Raw genomic sequence first — 22,749 nt, 5'->3', positions numbered from 1 at the left:
ACTAATAAAGAACAGCTTGTAAAAAAAAAAGTACGTACCGAGGTATGTATTGATTGCTGATTGCTTCAAACAAGTTGTAGGTGTCAGCAAGAGGGAGTTTAAGTGCGAGGAGGGGCAGTAGAATCTCGAGCCAGCCGTTGTTCTTCTCGTACTGCACGCCCATCGACTTGCTGTAGAAGGTGAGCACGGACTCTAGGTCTGACGTCACAGACACTTTGTCCTCGTCCTCGTTGCCCAAGTTGGCTGCAACACACACAGCCGCATCCTGCTGTACTTCCTTGCCCTGTCGGCCATGTCCTGAATGCAAGCCACCAACACCATCACACCAAGCCTATGTACTCACATGCTTTGTGCCCAAGCAACCATGACCACTGTCCCACAATCACAAAGGGTTTACCAAAACATAATTTAAACTTCATCATTTCTTTTTATTCATCTGACTGAATTTACAAGAGACTACAAGAAATATATAAATAGTAGCCTACAGCAGTCATGAACAAAGGATATAAGCTCATTGAGCGATGTGTTAATAGGAGGATGATAATTCTATGTAGCTGTTGCTAGCGTGGGGCAGCCCTTGTAAGGCAGACCCTCCAACGAGGGTGGGCAGCACCTGCATGTATGGGAAACTGAGTGGTATTGAGGTGAATAATGATGTGTGCGGTGTGACAGTTGCAGGAATTATCACAAACACTCAACCATCGACATAAGAGAATTAACCATTTAAGATTAAAATCCCTTGACCCAGCTGGGAATCAAACCTGGGGACCCAAATACCAAAGGCCAAGATGCTAACCTTTAAACCTTTGCTGGCGGGACCTAATGTTTACAGTGTATTATGTCTTCTGGTATAGGCTAGAGCAATTTTGTTGCTTTCACTGACCTGTCTCAATCTTATCCTCGGCTTTGATAATATGAAAGTGACCGAGGTATGAGCGATGCCAGTAATGCCATTCCTTATGCAGCCAGTCCCTGTTGTGAATGGTGTGAAAATGTTGCTCATAGGATCGGATGAGTCATGCATTTCAGTGGGCTTGCCAGACTGATATGTAATAGCAACTTCTGGCTCATGAGGAAAGCAATGGGAAACTACATCACTCCTCATTTCCCCAGTACGCCTCTTCAGTGATGCCTAGGCCATCTATAACAGCTGATAACGGAGCTGTTGAGGATCCAACCAGCCTTAGGGCTGAGAACCAAACATACATACATCCTAATTGATCCCTTCTGTGCTGTGAGGGCAGCAGCATCGGCGACTTCTTTCCTGCTTCTGAGTCTGTTGCAGAAGTTGACAAAGAAAGACTTAATCGTGCCTCTGTCTCTGATTGTAAGGCCCATAACTTCATGAAATGACAAGATTGAGAAATCGCACTGCTACTGCATATGAAAAGATCATCACCACAATTCAGGTGGCATATAACTGGCTGCCAGATGTATTAAAGAATTCCACTTTGGAAGGAGATATAGGGAAAAAAAAAAAAATTTTTTAAATCACTCATTCGGGACAGATATTTCAGGTTCCCTATGGGAATCAACATCTACATCATAGCATGGAGTTCACCAAGACTTACGAGACGAACTGAAAAGCTACCTAATATGAGAGGTAACCATTATTTCACAAATTAAAACAAAAGGTAATGGGTTGCCCTGAGCTGATAGTGCAATACTGCCCAGAGCAACAGGACAGTATCATTTGTACAGACGCCAACTTGGCGAACATAATTCACCAATGTTATCATCCTGGATGGAAACACCATGGAAAGGATGTCACATTTCAAGTACCCAGGATACAGGCTAACACAGGAATGTGATCTGGAAGTAGAAATTGAAACCAGAATCAGAAGGCCGTGTCTACTGTGACCTCGTTGGCATGTCGAGAAATGTTGCGTGTTACCGGTGATGCTTCACGATTTCGAAGGCTGAACACCAAATGGTTCGTCAATGAACCGAACACAGAGTTTTGAAATGTGGATGCTGAGCAAAATGGTAAAGATCTCAAGGATGTCCCAGATCACCTGTCATATCAGAACGCTGTCATATCAGAAAATCTTAAAGAGTCTTAACCCTTACAGAATGAATGAAAACAGCTTTAGCTCACATCTTCCCAAACGGTAAATCAGCCTGACAGGCAGGACAGAAGGGAAATGTGGCCGTGGGTGGAGAAGATTATCCTAGATGTGGAACCTCTAACATTGGTTCAACATTCACAGCATAGGCACCCTAATAAGGGATGATGTACTGTCCCCTCTTTTATTCAATCTAGTATGCAGGGTGTTGTCCCGAACAGCTGTCATCAATGCAGAGCCTAATGCAAACAACAGAAAGAGCTGACAGAAATGGTGGTACCTATCAAACCACAGGCTGCACAGGTGGGTCTACAATTCGACAAAAATAAAACTTAGTACATGTCAACATCATGCTAGGAAACCATTCACTAGAAAGTGTGGAAAGCTTTACATACCTCGGCAGTGTAATATCTCGAGATATAGTGGCCACAAAGGAGGTGGCAAATAGAGTGCAAAAGAGCTTTCAAGTATGAACACTCTTCTGGGATCCCAAAGTAAAAACAAAGTCAAAGCTAAGAAAGACTCATCAAGGTTGCAGGCATCTGAGATGAAGTTCTTTAGGTCCACAACTCATAAACCAAACCGGACAAGTTAAGGAATGATGTGGTTAGGAAGGAAGCTGGGATTGTTACATCACTGCTAGATCAGATTAGCATGTCCAGATTGAGGTGATTTGGGCATGTAATGAGGAAGAAGCCAACAAGGACAGCATATGTTAAATTGGAGAGACATGTAGCAGGAAAACGGATGGGGGGAAGACCAAGAACCCACTGGACGGACATCATTAAGATGGACATTGCAGATCGGGGAAGGACACTGGAGGATGTCATTAACAAGAGAATGTATCTCAATAAGACAGAGTGGAAGAGGCTCGCCAACAGTACTGGGAAACTGGAACTGTAAAATGATAATGATATGTCAATATAAAGATACAAGTAAGATCAAGCTCCATTATCTGCAGATGGAATGAGCTTCCAGTCTGTGGATAAATTCAAGTTGCTGGGAGCACGATTCACCACACGAAACAGAGTGGACTTTGGCATAAACGAGAGGATCCAGATAGACAATAGGTGTTTCTTTAGCCAACAAAATACACTGAAATCCAAAGTTCTTCTCAAACAAAGTGTAAAATCTTTGGCATAAACGAGAGGATCCAGATAGACAATAGGTGTTTCTTTAGCCAACAAAATACACTGAAATCCAAAGTTCTTCTCAAACAAAGTGTAAAATCTACAACACCATCACTCGCCCATTCGTACTGTATGACTTCATGCATGGACAGCAAGAAGATCAACAAAGACAATTTTTGAAAGGAAAGTGATCCAATGAATTATAAGGCCTATCACAGATTGAGGAGGGTGAAGACAGAGGACAATTTAAGAGCTGTAAAGTGAGATGGGCAGATACCCAAATATCTTGTGAAGTAGACAGATCCAGTGAGTTGGTCATTTAGCGAGTATGATAGGAAAAGGAATTTACAGCTATGATGGAGGATGGAAGGTCAGGTTGGTTTGAAACGAAGAGTGGATTCCAGCAAGGAAGTTGTCTTTCACCACTTCTGTTTATAATCATAATGGATGAAGATTTAAAAGCGGTTAACAGAAAGGATCGGACAACTAATGCCCTGGTTTTTGCTGATGATGTAATGGTATGGGGTGAGATAGAAGCGGAAGTACAAACTAGACTAGATCTCTGGCATGAAGCTTTTACAATCTTTGGTCTCAAAATCAGCAAAACGAAGACAGTTGGCTTGGTGACATGTAGAAACTCTCCAATTGTTCATCTAAGAATTGGAGATGAGGAGATTGATATTGTAGACAACTTCCAGCATTTAGGTAGTGTTCTGTCATCAGACAATACCATACATCAAGAGATTAGTAACAGAATACAGACAGCTTCCAAATTCTATCACGCTGTACGTCAAATACTTTGGGATGAAACATTTCTGTTAGTTTCCAAGATCAGCTTGTACAAAATATATCTAGTACCTATACTGACGTATGGCCTGGAAGCAGCAACACTTACTGGACCAACAAAGAGTCGTCTTCAGGCAACAGAAATCGCGGTAGATTGGAAGAGAGAAGCACTATATCAGCAGAAATGAAAGCAACTTGTTAAGGCAGTACACATCTTCAGGGTCGATATTCGCAGAATGCGATATACGGTAATGAAGGTCTTGCTACACACTTCCATCATATCAAAAACTTCAGTGAAAGTTTTACAGTACAATTATATATGACGACTGTCTGTTCCACCTGCTGACTTACCAAGACTGTAACCAGATGACAAAATATTAATGGAATGAATCCAAAGATCTGCTATTAGATGACACATCTTATATAAAGAATATTGAGAATTCACACACAGTTTTTCCTCTGTTCTAATACCTACAGTAATAGACTATTGAACAGCAACCTTTGAGGTGTAATTCCTGATTTTGCAAGGGTTTTAAGAGCAAGTACAGTGTTTCAAAATCACATAAGGATAATTGGATACTAACGTGATAGTGTTAGCTTTATGAACTGGCAGACCTACTGAGTAAACAGAACTATAAAGCTCAGTCATCAGTATGAGAGAAACTTGATCTCTTAATGAACATACAGTACATGAACATCAAATATGAGATTCATACAAGAAAAATTAAACTTATAGCTGCTGTAGCTTTCATTCAGAGAGATCAAATGACCACAAGTAGACCTCAATGATTATTAGTAACATATTGAACCCATTGTGCGACAGTGATCATAATTCTTAACAGCAAGGCCCACAGCTAAACAACATAAGGGAGTCTATATGCAAAATAAAGCAACCCAATATAACATGAAATCTAGACATTCAATCACAGCAAAGACATGCATTCAAACAGGGCTGTAGCAACATAAATTCTGGGAGATTTATGATAGCATTTTAAAACTTAGGATTATAAACAGCAAGATGCTCACCTTACCCCATGGCATTCTGATAGAAAAGTAAATGACACATTCCCAATTAGTGCAATGTTAACAACAGGTGACAAATATTTAAAAATAAGCAGTGCTCACGCAATGCATCCAAGAAAATCCAATACTGTATACCTGTGCTGTTCAAGCAGAAAAGAGAAAAGGACATCTCAGCATGAACTAGAATCTCAGTTTTGTTTCCAATTAATTTTTTTGTTATTAATAAAAAATTAAGTTTTCAATTGCTTTTGACATTAAGTTTTCTTTCTCCATGAGATAAGTTCTTCAGCAATTTCATTAAAATGTTCAACAACACAGACATTAAGAATTTAAAAGCTTTCAGCAGGTCACAAACTTGCTCAAATAAAACTGTAGCATTACTGAAATAGAATTTTCCTACAATTATGTAACGGAAAACAAGGGCACATAGAGAGAAAAATGATATAATGAAAGACATACTGTATGTAGAAAGGAAGAATGACATACCAGAAAAACGTAAGATTATCTGGACACACACAAAAACATGAATACAAAGTAACAGGACGAAAACAATTATCTAGCAGATATGAAGATAAGTTGGCAGTAAACACCAGAGCTGCCTCTGTGGATCAGTGGTAGAGTGTCGGCCTCTGGATCCCAAGATAGCGGGTTCAAACCCAGCAGAGGTACTCGGATTTTTGAAGGGCGGAAAAAAGTCCATTCGACACTCCATGTCGTACGATGTCGGCATGTAAAAGATCTCTGGTGGCACATGTAGTGTTTACCCGACAAAATTCATTAAATCTCAGCCATAGACGCCCAAGAGAGTTTTGGTTTACTCGGTCTGCCATCTAGTGGGCCTAGAGTAAAACGGAATGTCGAAATTGACAAGCCGACAGACCGATGACGTCAAATTGAAATGTCTGCACACGGTAGCTGAGGCCATACGATTATTATTATTATTATTATTATTATTATTATTAGTAAACACCAGGAAGAAAACAATAGTGACCCAAAACATTTGACACAATCTTTACTGTGGAAAAGAGAAAAATCACTCTGCTAGTAATGGCATTCTAGAATGTGCAGGGCAGGAGATGAAAAGAAAACGCAAAACAAAACTGAACACAAATCCCGTAAAGTGAAAACTTAGGGGAGAACAAATGTTCTGTAGGAATGTGCGTGCAAAGTAATATTCAAAGTGTGGTTTGTTGGACCGAAGTGCGTTAGTAGCTACAGAAAGTTTTGAAAGTTAGGCAGAGCCTGCACTGAAATTAATAATCATAACAGTTAAGATCTAGTTACTGCAATAATTCACAGTCTTGGTTTAAGAAATATCAGTCAATTTTTTTAATTACCTATATCATCCTCATAAATTCCTCATGAATCTTTACTAAATTCTTATCTTTCACCTACGAGACATTTGCCAGGACTCCTGTCGATCCTTTCACTCCCCCCTCCCCCCCACTTCTGGGTTATTATATTGGCATGCCCATCTGATCTCCAGTAGCATCCAATACTAACAATCTGAAGTGTCACAATCTTTTCTTTGTCACACACTACGATTGCAACAAATATTTTGTACATTTTGCCACACTAAAGCTGATCAGCTGAAAATTTCTCCAAGTCCAAGAATACGGGCATGACCAAAAGAAAGGAGCAAGTTATTATAGAGAATATTTGACTGGTTAATAATGGGTCATCCAATTATCTTGGACCGTAGCCGTGGGTGGGAGTGACTAAGCCATTAGTGGTGCGGGAGGGAGGGGAGCATGAGGGGCCAACGGTTCTGGCTTTGTCTCGCAACGCAGTTTGTTTCGTGTTTCAGTGAAAGGTGCAAAGTGAAGTGAGAATAAATTGAAAATACGGTAATAATAATAGGCCTAATTTATTCTATTCCACATAGAGTATTTGTTTACAATTCACATGTCCATACAGAATCTGCTCGTGCTGTTAGATTATTTCAAGAGAAATTCAAGGGTGTTTGATTTGCAAGTCATAGTGGGTTGATAGAACAGTTTATAAATTTTGTGAAACAGGAAATGTTAAAGATAAGAAGCGAAGAAGGTGATGTACAGTGCTACCAGAAGAAAATCTTCCAAGAAATGTGACAATGCCTGAAAAATTCTCATAAGAAATCTCTTAGCAATATTTCTCAGCAAACAGGACTTTCTTTCAGTTCCATACAAAGGGCTACAAAGGTACTTAGGTAAAAACCCATGGGTGAGTACTTTCAAAGTGCATTAGAATTTATCAGCCAGTCTCTAACTTGCTCTTGTGTTGCCCAGCCAGTGAGAAGCAATGCCTTGCCAGCTGAGGCCTCAGCTGCGCTTCTGTATTAATTGGATGACCCTGTATATGGAGGTTTGCCTGTAAAAGGGTTGAATTCCATACTTCTTGAATGAGTAGAATGATCGTTACTGCTTCTTGGCTTTTTCACAATTAACTGGGGTAGGCACTACATATGAATTAAGGCCTGTTTAATGATTGGATGCCTTTCTTGATGCCAATCCTATGTGGGAGGATCTATTCAATATTCTGTGGTGGTTGCCAAAGGAATTATCTTTTCTTATTTATTTGCTAGTGGTTTAACATCGCACTAACACAAAGAGATTTTCGGCGATGCAAGGATGGGAAAGGGCTAGGATCGGGAGGAAACGATTGAGGGGAAAACCACCTTCAGGGCTGCCGGCAGTGGGATTCCAACCCAGCATCTCCCGAATGCAAGCTGACAGCTATTACGACCAAATCGCTCGATCAGAGGAATTAACCAGATGTGAATGGATTACTCTGCCCGACCAGGAATCAAAGATGGAGCACTGTGAACTGAAGCCACGGAACCAGACAACTAAAATAATAATATTTGCTCAAATTACCCTAAATCCTGCTTGTCACTTCCCAAGCAAAATAGAACTATGCAATTTTATTGGCAAAGCCTGTTTCACTAGGGCCAGGGTCACAGTGGAAGAGTGTCAGCATCCAGATTCCATGATTACAGGTTCAAATCCAGTGAAAGTAATTAGATTTTTAAAAGAGTAAGTCCATTCGGCACTCCATGGCATACAAAGTCTGCACGTAAACGATCTCTGGAGAGACATTTCATGTTTAACCAACAAAATTAATTACCTCTCAGCCATAGATCGCCCAACAGAATTCCCAGTTCTCTTCCATCTAGTAGAGTATGATGGAACATCAAAACTGACATGCAGACGGTCTAACAGCATTAAATGAAAATGTCTGCAGTACGCTAGCTGAGGCCATAGATTATAGTTAATTTTTTCATCATCATCATGAATTCTTTCCAGCAAACCGGGTAGGATGTTTTAGAATGATGTGCCTCCATTTGTTGTGGACTTTATAGGCTGCTTCTACTTCTAGAGCTTCCCATGTTTCTCCTCTCTTCTCCAATCTGGTCTCTAACCACTATTTTTCATTGTCAGTGTATTGGACAGATCTAACGAGTGAAAATGAATATCCACAGCCTGTTCCCAGTCACTCGACCGGGTCAGGAATGGAATGAATGAAGCCTCCATCTAGCAGCAACGATAGGAATTGGGCCAGCTGACGAAGCCTGTTGCACTCCTCTGGGACAATGATTAATGACTGACAGGTGAAATGATATTGGACTGTGTTGCTGGAATGAAATATGACAGGGAAAACCAGAGTACCCAGAAAAGAAACTGTCCTGCCTCTTTGTCCAGCACAAATCTCACATGGAGTGACCAGGATTTGAACCACGGATTCCAGCGGTAACAGGCTGGTGCGCTGCCGCCTGAGCCATGTAGGCTCTAGATCTAAAGAGTAAGAGACAAATATTTTTTTTATTCCGAAAGACCACAGCAGTAGAACAGGCAAACAAAAATTGACACTGATTCTTCCATTCAAAAGTCTGCTCAGTCTTTGTGTCAAGAAGTATACAAAAGTGATACCTTTATTTAATGTGTGTGCCATTAGTCATGTTTGTACCAACAAGTACTGGCTTTCCTACTGAGCAATAAGGACAGAATGTCAAGACAAGTGAAGAGAACACAAATTAAGGGAAAAAGAAGACAGGAAAGATGTCAATACATTATATATCAATTCTCACTCCGTAAACTGTTAAAACACACCTTAGTGATTTTGTTTCAACATTGTTTGTTTCTATATAGAGGAGCCCAATATGTATACTTCATTTATTTATCAATAACTTTGGTACAAACTAATATAAAATTCTCATTTTTGGGGAAAGTGTACCTTAATACCACAGTCTAATTTAACAGTCACGAAACTCTGATGATATTTTTCATCTGAGGCGACTACAGTGCTCCAAGCGGCAAGGTAGAGGCAACTTGCTAGCAGACAACAGGGAATGAATTACCACTACAGTCTAAAATGGTCATAACTTCTGAACCATTCATGCAAATAATGTCCTGACAAGGTTATTGTAATCCTTATGAAATAGTGGAGGAGGTCAAACAATTTATTTCGATGAGGAGTTTGAAGATAATATCGAAATATTTATTTAATCTTAAGGAGTTATTTTTCTTTACCATGGACTATAACATAAAATCGCTTTTAGAGGGCAACCGGTTCGAAATAAGTATATCCCATCGCGGAATTTTTTGTAGAGGTTTCTATGCTCTACAATTTATACGCTTACACTTGGGGTCTATTGTTGACAGTTCAGGCAGCGTAAGACAAGAAAGCAAGTGACCGACCGACTTCGAACCTGCCAAGCTGGTCTAAGAAGGCCAGTGCTCTACCATGGTGGGTCACTTGCTTTCTTGGCTTACGCTGCCTGAAGTGTCAACGATAGACCCCAAGTGTAAGCGTACAAATTGTAGAGCATAAAAACCTGTACAAAAAGTCTGAGATGGTATATACCTATTTTGAACCGGTTGGCCTCTAGAAGCGATTTTATGTTATAGCCCGTGGTGAAAAAACATAACTCCTTAGGATTAAATAAATATTTTGATATTGTCCTTGAACTCCTCATCGAAATAAATTGTTTGGCCTCCTCCACTATTTCATAAGGATTACAATAACCTTGTCCAGACATTATTTTCATGAACGGTTCAGAGGTTATGACCATTTTAGACTGTGGAGGTAATTTGTTCCCTATTGTCTGCTAGCAAGTTGCCTCTACCTCGCCGCTAGAGGTGCTAGTGTCGCTCCAGCTGTCAAGTGGACGAACCTTCCTCTTATTAGAGCTTCGCGACTGTATATATTAGACTGTGTTAATACTATTAGTTGGCAATGACCATGAGCATGTGCAGGTTTAGGGTTTTGTTTGTAAAACAAAATGGAGGATGCAAGGTTGTCATTCAAACAACGGGAGGCAGTTTTGAAGCGGTACTTTAAATCTAAAAACATTAGCGAGATGTGGCAAAATGAGTTGCGAACAGACCCACTGACACGCCTAAAAATTTTACTGTACTGTAAGCGATGAACACAAATGACATCCTAGGTGACAACTGCAGCAGAGTTATAAGCTCACCTCAGAAGTCTTATTGTGTGAAACCGGAGTTAGTTGGCCATGTGTACAGCGAATTTTGAGTGAAAATCGTAGTTCCAAGGTTGTTACTTGCAATGATTGGGGACGACTGAAATCAACAAATTCAGTTCTGCGAGTTGTTTGTTTGAAAGCATGGTGCACGAGGATGGGGAGTTTGCAGGGAAGATTGTTTGGTCTGAATGATACTGTAAACCGCCAAAACTGGGTGTACCGGGCCCCTGAAAATCCGCACATCCATCTGGTCAAAGTCATAAATTTACTGCGACTTAACGTGGGGCTTCACCGGGCCATTCTTTTTTGAAGACACAGTTACCGGTGCGTCATATCTCAAGAAGCTTGAGGCATCTGAGAACTGCATGGAGGCAAGAGCTTTTATCTGCAACAAAATGGCACCCCTGTACATTACCTTTGAGATGTTAGGATGTATCTGGATGAAACTCTACATGGATGATGGATTGCTGTTGAATATCCAGCATGGTCCCCAGACATAATACCTCTCGACTTCTACCAATAGGGGATCCTAAAGCATGTTGTTTATCAAGCCAGCTAAACTGGATGTGCTATGAGAATAGATCAACCCGTCATCTGTAGCTATCACACTGGACACGTTACTGAACACAGTTATGGAGCAGTTCAGCAGCACTGACAGTGCTTGGATGCCGTTGGTGAGCACTTCAAACACCTACATTAAGAATTTTATTTCAATATGTTCCAAAGTTAGTGACGAATTAAAGTGTATCCATTTTACTTAGTCCACCTGTATACGATTAGGAAAGAACAAACCAGTGCAAGGGGATCTCTATACTCACACATGAAATCAACAGGAGCTCAAACGTTTCTTTAAAAATTTAAAATGTGCAAATTGTATATAAATCTTGCTCACCCAGAGAAACAATCCATTTGTCATGAACAACAAACACTGCAAAATATAGACAAGTTCCACTCATAATTGTCTTGTACCATAATTAGTTACTATTATGACAGGAATTTCATAATGATGATTATTATGATGATTATTATTATTATTATTATTATTATTATTATTTGCTGTTCAAAGGAACCTAAATACCCAATCATCAGCCCAGAATTCCATATGCATCTCCAGATTAACAAAGTTCGATATCAAACGATGATATTAAACCAACAAAACTAACTTTATTCATATACTGTACTAAAAGAAAAATATCTACAACACCATGTGCATTCATTGTATACTCCTGGCACTAAAAGCCATATGGTAAATAAATAATTTTATCTAGTTAGGCCTATATAGAGTTCTTAACATAAATGATACAAATCCTTTGTCTGAAATAAGCCCTGGGCATAGCGTATCGAAGAGGAAGTGCGACATGTTCACGAGTTACCGTGGACCACCGCACAGATGGCACTGCCATCCACAGTGATGACTGAGCGCGAGGATAACAGAGGCATTATCAGGACTATTACTTCAAAATCTACTAAGAAACTCAAGCATGCAACCTATGTTTGAAAATGATTTCATCTGCTGGACACTTTGGAATATTGATGATGATGATGCTTGTTGTTTAAAGGGGCCTAACATCGAAGGTCATCGGCCCCTTTGGAATATTTCCTGGATGATTTCGCTGCCTTCGAAGTAACCAGTTCCCTTATCGCCTTTGTGTGGAAGAAGAATAAACATTTCAAGTAGTGAAATATGAAATTTGGTAGCAAACACACCACATGATCTTCACAGCACCCCAACTGCAATGACTTCACTTTAATAACATCTCTAATTTATCCAAGCACTCGAAGAAAGTATCACCCCATAAACTATCCATACACGATAGCTTTTCTGCAACAACACATTATAAACACTTTCCGATGCATACGTGCGATCTGTGGTGCTTTGCATTGAGTTGTAATCTTTAACTAGTGTTAGGGAAGCAGGCACATTATCAGTCTGTTTGCTGAAAAGGAAAGGACGAGATAAATCACACTGAATCACTTTGAAATATTCCGCACTATGTATCCGGCTAAATGTTACACCAAGTACTCTTTGCTGCAATTCCGCCCACTGAACTGAAATAAACTGTTTTCCTAGTCTGGTATTTGAATGTCATTCTCGATGTTCACAATTTTTTCCCTGATTTCATCTACAGCTTGTCTCTTCACTGCATGATTTTCACTTTCAATTTCTCTTGCAAGAATACGCATTTGATTAACAAGAGATGTCAATGGGGAATCAGCTCTGTACTCACAGTTTTCGCCAGATGATAAGGCAAGTTTAGTTGGTACGTAAATAGACTGCAACGTGTGTAAATGTACAAAGTCAATACTGGACGGATGATCATCACAAATTAGTGATTGCAGGATACCAAAATAACGTTCTCACAAATATTGAGACACTTAGAATGCTGTACCATTAGCGACCGATTGACTTAATAGTTGAAATGCCAGTCTTACATTCATCTGCTGAAACAAATTAGGATCCAAGTGGGCAGAGATCAGTTTGTAGCAAACTTTCGATCCGGAAAATTCAGGAGACGAGTCACATTCGTAAACTTTCCTCTAGAATGAATAATCAACAATATTGCCATTATAAGTAACCTGTACTTTATCGTGAAAATGATTTCTTACACATTTAAATATATGTGGCGCGTCTGAAAATGCCCATAATTTTCTGATGGAGTCAGCTGGATTGGAAATATAACACTTCAGATTCTTCATGTCACCAGATATTCCTAAGCATTTCCACAACTTTTTATTCGACTGGCTACCATCCGATGTGAAACCAATGATTCGGACACCTACTTGTTCAAATTGTATGACGACTTGAATGAGAATGTTTGCAATTACATCACCAGGGCTGGCGTTCCGGCTAGCATATATCGCTATGGGTTGTATCCAGTTATATAGAAAAGGGACAAACATAAAAACTATCGCATGGTTTACCAAATTACCCTTGCTTTTATCTTCAGTAAATTTCCCCAAATCAACAAAACCATTCCCTTGCAACAATTCCGAATTAAAGCGAATTTCTCCTCGTAACTTTACCTCATCAAATATCGACATCCCTAAGCGTTCATGTTCCTCCTTTCCATTAAAAAAAATCTGCTATGGCAGCGGTGGCATGCCCATTTATGCCGTACGAACATTTTAGACCCTTCACCAAATTTCTCAAGTGGGACACAGAAGGCAAAGGCAGCAAGTCATGATTTAAACAGTGCCAATAACCCTTGGGAGACTATTTTTTAAAGAAGTTCATCAAACAGAAATTCATCACTATATCTCATTCCTTTTTTACTTTTCGCTTTACATTTCTTTAACATTGTATTGACTATAATTTTATGTTTTTTTGCTGAGAGAACCGAATTGTTTTAACTGAGTGAAATTTCTCTTATTTTATATCAGAAATGTCTTTTTCAAGCAAATGTATCTTAGCTTTAGCGACACTGAGTTGATTCTGCGTTCTAATGAAATTACGTTTCTTATCTTCAACCTCCTCTTTAATACTGCAATTGTTTTCCAACCATCTGTGAATTAGAGCTATCTTCAAATGCTGAGCATACAGGTTGATCACTATCACTGATATTTACGATCTGTTCAGGGCTTTTATTAGAGAAATCTCTTCGTGTGGATTGCCTATTCATGGGGGAGTTGCGTTTCTTAATTGCCTTAGAAATATACTTGGGTAGATTAGGAAATATGTGAGGAAATGCTTCTGGTTTTAATTTCCAGCGCTGCCTTGGTATCTCTACTCTTTCACCATTCACTGTAAACGAGTCTACTTTTCCTAGAAAGTCATCGCAAAAAATGAATGTCACACACGAAACAGTTATGAATTAATTTTTGGTCTTTTCTATGGATAACCTTCTCCCATTTCAGTAAAACACAACTCTCTTTAGGGGGCCTAAAGAAATTGCCTACCTGAAGACAATCGGTCATATCTAGATCTGCAGCCGGGTCCAAAACACGAGAGCATGATGTAGGAGTTTCCTCCTGCACTAATATACGTTGCCTTATAGCACAATAGCGACAAAGACCACGGTATTTAAAACATAACACTTCTCACACCACTCAATCGTGAAAACATTAATAATGTAACCTGTCGAAACATCTCTGACAGTGACAATAATGAGCAATAAAAATTACTACAACTGAAGGCAAATATAACGCGGACTAATGGCCAAGGATCTCTGTTGACATCACAATCACCTGTGTTGCCACCAAGTGGGTGCCCCACCAACCTCTTGAGCTCTCTTACAGGCGAACGGAGAAGATTAAAAAAGAAACAATAAAACTTTTGTATTCAGCTATTCAATACATTAAAAGCAATTATAACTGTACCGGGTGGTACACCTCCACGTCACTAATTCGAACTTTGCGCCAGTTGAAACTCCCCTACTGGAGGAAGCCTGAACTTTATCTACTGTGTTAATTTTCTAGTTTCTCAGAAGATGTCACTACTTGTAAATTTTGAAGTTTCTGAACTGGGTCGTTTTCGATGTATTTTGTTTTGCCTGTAGTAAGAAGTGTGGACATTCTCTTCCAGAGGGCACTACTGAAGAAATACAATTATGCACCCTAGTGCGAAGTGAAAGAACTATGTTTTTGAAGAAATTTTGTGTTCATAAGTTTGTTCTTTGTTAAATTTCTTTCAGTTATTGTTTATGTTGGCAATATTAACCCCTTCCTTCCGCCAGGTTTGAATTTAGCCAATCCCAAATTTCTTTAATTAATTTATGACCAATCAGGTGTATCTTCTTCGACTTGGATATGTTGCTTAACCCTAGCCAATAAAATTCTTGTGGGAGGGTGTTCTCATTCCTGAAACGCCTCGAACTTTCCGCGAGAGTACATAAACTGCAGATTTTCGGGTCTCCGCGCCACTTCAGTAACATCTTTCAGTGTGTAAAGTACGCAGCAGGGGGCGGGAAGCGCCTCTTTCTTCGGGCAGCAGTTCATCCACAAGGTAATGGCCGTTTAATAACTTATTTTCTTGCTAGCTCAGCAGTTTAACTCTCGGGGCAGGTCCGAAGCCTTTTACCAAGTAACTTTCCCTTAAGATGTAAAGACACTCGGTATCAATTCTATCTGTTTAAACTATAAATTGGGATAGAGAGTGCTTAACCCTCTCGAGCTCCCACTCATATTGCTTTGAGGTGAACTTATTTTCTCAACCGTTTCTTCCATTCTAGCGTAATGTAAATTGTCTTCTCATATAAGTCACCTCTTTAGTATGGGATTAGCCCTTGCATTAACGGCCTAGTGCCAAGTAGGTTTTAAACAAAATGTATTAGGAGTGCAGCTTCGCCTCCTCTCAAGTTGGTATTTTAGAGGCCAGGTAATTAACCTGTTTCTTTACTTAATAGGCCTCAGTAGGTTGGGTATTTTACCCCTGTTTTCATGTTCTGGGAGGACAACTTGAAAGTGGAGTTTGGTATGGCCTTTGATAGGCTGGAACTTAAGAGCGGGTTGCTCTTTCTAAAATTGTGTTTTCTGCGCGCCTCAAGGAGGTTTTACTGTGTAATTGGGAGCAAGTGCTCCTGGGCATGATTGGGGTCTTCTGCCCCTTTGTTGAATTCTGTATACCGTAAGGTTGGGCTTATAGCTCAAGAATTAGGTGTCTGGCTCTCGGAGCCCAAATCCTGTAATCATTGTAATTGTACATTTTCGAATTGTGTTTCGGCTACTGAGTACTTGTTCTATTTGTTATTTCTTAATCTTTAAAAGAAAATATAACCTTGTTAAATTTTATCTTAACTTTAATTTCGTATTTTGGGACCTGTTCACCCCCGCACCTTCTTTCACCTCTGCACATCCACGATACTCCGTAACAATAACATTTATGAATGCGACAAATTTGAAGTTAAATATTTAATGTAGGACAAAATTCATAACCTACAATCAACAGTGCACGTCAGTTTTGTCACTTTTATGGACGAATAGTATAATATTTAAACCTAACCTCAGCTGTTTTGAGAGTGTATTAAGATTCCAATTCCATACAGTATAATATGTGAAAAGTTACACCAGTAGTAACAAAATGTTTGAATGTGTATACAACGAATAATTTGAAAACATTAAGCAATTCAATAGATTGTAAATGTACTGAAATTGTATTTTAAATATTAGAATAAGGTTTTAAAGGTTGAAACTTAATTATTATTTTCAATAAGATGACATAATATACAAACGTTTTAATATTTAAGATGTTTTTTCAAAGCTTATTATGGATAAGTTTGTCAATGGCTAACCACAAGTGTAAGTTCTGAAACAATGTTATCATTTAACCTTGTAAGAACATTTATAGCTGAAGATGTTCAAAATATGAACGAAACATGTCCTATGTTTTTATATTTAAGCAATAAAATAAGGATGAGATCCTAATTTTATAATTGCTTTTAATGTATTGAATAGGTGGATACAAAAGTTTTATTGTTTCTTTTTTAATAGACTTTCAATACGGAAAAATGAGGATAGTCTCTTTCAATGGAACGGAGATGATGTCGCACTTCCTTTTCAATACGCTATGCCCTGGGTAAGAGCAAGCTACAGGCTAATTTTTAAAAAAACTTCTTCAGCCTAACGCTTTGATAACACAAGCAATATTGGTAGGCTGATGCATCTCACAAATATGTTCATTTGCTAAGATGAAATGAAGATGTGGAAATGTACAGACAAAGGGATAGATGAAACAAAGTATAATATCACAGATATATCCATATATTGCACAAGATTCTAAATGAAAGGAAAATATAAGAATGAGCCTGGATATGAAGGTAATATGAAAAGATCAAGGTTAGGTAGGGAAGGAATGGAAAGAGTTTCAGAACACATAACTGTTCTATGGACAGAAGCAGATCTTAAAGAAGCAACTTATTAAAGGTGAAAATATCAGCTACAAACAATATGCCAGTGAAAAAAGGAGACAAACACACAAAGCAACAACTGTAATTAGCAACATAAAAATATATTATGTATACTTACACTATACATGACAGCAAAAATTCCTCCAAAAGTATAATTAACATACATCAGGGATTGTTCATACATGACATTGGTCGTACAGAGAAAGTATGAACTTGTTTGTACACTAAAGCGATTGTATCCGATTTTCTATACTGAACTGAAGTTTGGTCAAAGGAGCGGTGAATAAAGGATGAAGAGCAAGTCATTACTATGCAGTATTTTCAATAATGCTGAAAGGGAAAAGAGGCAGCACTATTAAGAAGTCCTTACTAATATCAGTAACACTCCTTTTCACCACTTTTCTGACAACAGACCAACAATACAAAGCTATGATGAACTTCAACAAGACCTGTTGATACACGCAATTATCATGGGGGAATTCTAGGAGAGGGGCGAGTTCTGTATGGATCGAATCGAGTAGCACTGTATGAATCACAGAAATGGATGACATAATTCAAGTCCTGACGATTGTCGCATGTCACATTACACTTCATATTTAACTGATCACTATGACACAAATCATACGGACATTGTACGGTCAATATCATTATGTGCATGAAAAAGCCCTTATGTCGGTAATAGTTGAGATATAACAAGTGTAAAGATGTTATGCACGTTTTTTTCTTTTCCTTTGTTGTGTTTGTGCTTGTCCTAGCTTTATCCAAACACACTGTCATTGACACAATAGAAGGTAACCAAGTTATCCACTTTAACTTAACCATCCAGCACTAACAAAGGCAACAGCGACAACAAGAGAATCAAGACATTACTGCATGCTACAAGCACTACTACACACCCACAAATTGTTGGCAATCCTCACGGAGCAGCTTCTGCTCGGGAAGATCGAAGATATCATCGAAGAGAAGCAGTTGGTTGCCTTTGTCTAGGACACCCAGGCAAACCTGCCATACTTCGGCTCTCAGGTGGTCGGGCACACTCCGACCCTTGCAGATCCCATATAACGTCGCTGCCGAGCACTCCTCCAACAATGCCGTCTCTAAATCCAGCACCCTGAAAATATACCAACAGAAGACTGGCTCAAACAACAATCAAAGTATTTAATATCATCCAAAACAATACAGTAGGCACCTTCTCATTCTGAATAAAATAATATTTTCGATGAAAATTTAATTACATTGTTTTATATTATGATAATAGATGCTACAAAACTTATTTTGAGTGGGTTTCTAAAGTGTATACCTGTTTAGTTACCTTCCCTATTATCTGCTTATATCACGGAGAAATGCATGTACCGAGCTTTTTTCATTCTGTCAGTCAAAAGTAGTCAACATCATAGGCGTTCACTCACTGGCAAGTATAATGATATCTTCTGAGGGCATCAATATTGTTGCTTATGAGCTCTCACATGGCTGAAAGAAACAATTCTAGAACCTCAACCTCTACCACATTTCTGGCACAAAGCTCCCTGAAGAACTTAGTGGTCATTTCTTCTTGGATTTTCTCACTTTTTCTCCAATCTCTTTTCCCAGACTCATGTCTTCATCATCAACGTTCAACATTTTGTGGGCCCTCCTGGACAATACACTCCCACATCGACTGATCAAACACTACAGCATCCCAGTTGCCAATGCTAATTTGGAACATCCTCGTATCGCTTTTTTGTGCTTCCTGATTACACTGCCCATTCTTCAATGGAGAATACGTTACTTGCTTTGATTATGGTATTGGGCTCTTACACAAGACACTGATATTTGCTCGATCTTTTCTCTCAAATAGTCTTCCAAGTCAGCGCTGGTGATATTTTACCAGACATTTTAAGCATCTTCTGCAAGAGGCCCGAGTCAAGTAAGTGTAGGCAATACCATGGCAGTGTTAACGTATAACTTGGTCTGGACACTGAGGTCGTGGTTGTCAAAACTCCTTTTGAAAAGATGACCAAAGGCCACACTAGCACATGTAAGGCGATGCTCTATTTCAGTGTCAATGTCAGTATTTGTATAAGGCGACTGCTAAGGTAAGGAAAGTGTTCTATATTGCACTGCGATTTGCCGCAGAGCGTGATGGAAAGCGCTGCCTCGCTGAAGTTTGGTGCATGTCAGTTAAGAACTTGTTTATTTAATGTTAACACATTCACTCCCGGCCGTTTCCCAGCAACTTCCATGTATAATGTTTTCTGGTACCTCAGTGAAGCTACACACAATCAGACACATACACTAAACGCCTTAATTCAATGACGAATTGTTCTGCCTTAAGTTGGATACGGGAGTGAACGTGTTAAGTAAGGAAAGTGTTCAATATTGCACTGCACCTTGCCACAGACTGTGATGGAAGGCGCTGCCCCGTTGAAGTTTGGCATATGTCAGTAAACTTGTTTTGTTAATGTTGAGTTCTAAGTCAATATTAACATTCTTGGGTTGACTGCATTCAAAACATTCTGGTTTTAGCTCGTAGTCTGCAATTAAATAATCCACTTTCAAATCTATAAACTATTTCTACAAACCCACAGAAAGTCATCGTTCAGTATAATACCCACAAAAATAAAAACAAAGAGCGATCACAAATCCTTGCTTGACACCCTTGTGATCTGAAAGGATCTCCAGATCCACAGCTGCCAGGAACAGAAGTACTCATGTCTGCCAAAAGAACAGTTGCAAATGTGGTGGTATTACTAAAGATAAACAATGTGATGTGAAGTCCTATGGCCTCCGGAGAGGCCTGGTGCAGGTCTTTCCAGCCAACACCAAAGATCAACCTACACCTCTGGGTGTGAGGTGATGGTGATAATGGGTTAAGGAGAGGGTGAAACCCAATCCACCTCCTGTAGAAAACACCAAGGGATCTGTACAAGGCTTAATGTAACCATCTGACAGAAGAATCACCATCAACAGTCATATTACCTTACTCCATATGAACACCGCAGAGAGATTTTGAGTTCAAACCAGGCTTTTGGAATGCAGTCTAGTGATAAATTATTTGCCACCACCTCTCCTAACCTGCCGACCAATATTCTGATGGTTCAATATTTTTTTCCATCAATGGCATTCAAACCATTTAACGACGATGTCAGACGATAAAGACTTTACACCTTAATGATCATGGCCACCAGGTGGACTAATATAAAACATAATTCTACAGTTAAGTTTCATAATTGCAGAATGGGGTCCTTTGGATACCGTAACAGACACGACATGCCAACTTTCAAAAGTCAAAAATTAGGAGATTTTTTCTGGCATATCATTGATAACGTAACTTTGAAGAATATTTAACACATTATAATATTCAATTATGTAATTTCTCTAATTAATTTATTTATTTATTTATTTATTTCTTACCATTGATGCTTTCACGGCCTGTACTTATAGACATCATATAGGCTTTTTGGGCTTATGCCGTGTCAAGAAAATATGGTGAAATTCTTTACGTTGTGCAGAGAACTCGGCTCTGCGTCTTCAGAAGACAATCTCAACTGTTCATGAGGAAGACTTCTCCAAGTATGAAAGTTTAAATTTAGAGGTTAATAATAGAAGTGTAAGTGGTACATTCATTCTTCACCAGATGGCTCACCATACGCAATACAGCGCTATGAATTTGGAGAACACCGCTTCGGTGTACGTTCCTCATCACCAAATGTTTCATTCCAGGCTTGTGTCAGTGTCATATTTTCATAATGTGTGTGCAGCTGTCATGCGACTCCCTCTCCGACTGATTCCGATGGTGCTGTCAGCTTCCGCTTCAAATGTTAGTGCTATACTGCATACAGTGAGACATCTGATGACGAATGAACGTTCCACTTCCATTATTAATGTCTAAATTCAAACTTCATTCTTGGAGAAGTCGTCCTCGTGAACAGTCAAGATTTTCTTCAGAAGACGCAGAGCCAAGTTCTCTGCGAAACGTAAAGAATTTCACCTTATTTTCTTGACACAGCATAAGCCCAAAAAGCCTATATAATGTCTATATTTATTTATTTATAAATACTGAAATATTGCAAGTACTTTACAAATACTGCATGTATCTGAGCTGTAGAACACATGACCCTTCATCGTAACTGCCTTAGGCCTCAATTTCTCAACTAGATTTATGCTCAAAGCACTGGCCTTGTTGAACAGATTTTAAGGTTTAATTTTTTTCCAGAATTCCTTTTTGGGAAACTTTGATCTGAATTGAGTTTTTGTCCTTGTAAATATGCTAAAAATTAGTTCCACAGTTGTCATTATGTGAAAATGATAAAATACAGAGAATTGTGTTTGAGATTTGTCATATTTAAGAAGACCACCAGCTGATTGCATCTGCCCTGTCAGTGCCGAGTGAACATCAATTCTCTCCACTACTTAAAAAATGAGGGGAAATCTGTGATTTTCAAAAAATACAGGAATATTAAATCTGTTCTCAAAATCGGGAGATAAGTCTCTGCGATCAGAGAGAGAAAGGAGCAAAAATAGGGTCTCCCGCTTAAACCAGGGGAGTTGGGACATCTGCAGACATTATATTTGCCCATAATTATAAACTCTTTATCAAAAAGATAAATCTTCCTTACACATTCCAATTAATTTAGGGCAACTTACCGTGCATACCATCGTCCATTTTACTGTGAGTGTGTTGGAAAAGTATACCTCACCACTGCTTACGCTCTGTCCCTACCTCCTGTCTCACTATGCTAGCAATGTAGCAGTGCATGGTGCCCGATAAATATACTGAAGGTGTAGTCTATTTCATACATAGTGCATTTTAAAAATTATAACACAGCACTTTTTATTTTATTTTTAACATCGTTACAGCCTCATTGGACAAAGTTTATTTAGGTGTCCAACCATGTATGTGTATCCTTGCCCACACATCGTTCAGTCTCTTAATGTGAGAGTTTCTTCTGTCCTGACCAGGAAAGTCGCTTCAGTGGTTTGACCTTATCTTCAGGTACCCTCCAATCATGTTAAAGATGTGTCTGTCTAGGACATCTTGTTCAGTTATCCCGCTCAGCCTCAAATTGTGAGCCACCGCTCAGTGCCATCTAGGTCTGCCTTTGAGATTCCATACTTGTGTTAGGATCTGTTTTGTTAGCCTGCTATCAGACGTAAGGAACATGTGACCAAAGAAACTTAGCCTCCTTGTCCTGATGACTTATGTTACTTTGCGCACCTTACTATACAAGTAATCATTTTTTCTGAGCTTCAATGTTCCTTCTTTCTGAATGGGTCCTAAGATCTTTCTCCCTATCCTTCGTTTTAGTATCTCCAGTTCTCATTTTGAGGGTTTCTTCCTCAAGCTCTGTGTTTCTCACATATATAAAATGTCTGGTCTTACAACTGTCTGGTAGTCTCAAAAGGAAATAATTCTGGTTCCCCCTCATTAAGGTGGTCACATTAATACTGAGCTCGAG

The 22,749-nt window shown here is 39.1% G+C and overlaps 1 protein-coding gene across 5 annotated transcripts in view; it reads right to left on the bottom strand.

Moving 5' to 3' along the window:
- The window catches only part of TBC1D23 (TBC1 domain family member 23), a 167,231-nt gene that overhangs the window by 102,282 nt on the left and 42,200 nt on the right, over positions 1-22,749 (bottom strand). For 3 of the 5 annotated variants that reach the window (XM_067153610.2, XM_067153611.2, XM_067153609.2), the window contains exons 2-3: positions 18,208-18,422; positions 39-297 (exon numbers count right to left, since the gene is read on the bottom strand). In XM_067153610.2, the coding sequence (XP_067009711.1) occupies positions 39-297; positions 18,208-18,422 (474 nt within the window). The remainder of the gene's footprint in view (positions 1-38; positions 298-18,207; positions 18,423-22,749) is intronic. The other 2 variants (XM_067153614.2, XM_067153612.2) reach the window with 1 other exon arrangement.

This window comes from Anabrus simplex, chromosome 9 (genome assembly GCF_040414725.1).
Source record: "Anabrus simplex isolate iqAnaSimp1 chromosome 9, ASM4041472v1, whole genome shotgun sequence".
NCBI classification, from domain to species: domain Eukaryota; kingdom Metazoa; phylum Arthropoda; class Insecta; order Orthoptera; family Tettigoniidae; genus Anabrus; species Anabrus simplex.
This window is presented reverse-complemented; position numbering and strand designations above follow the sequence as displayed.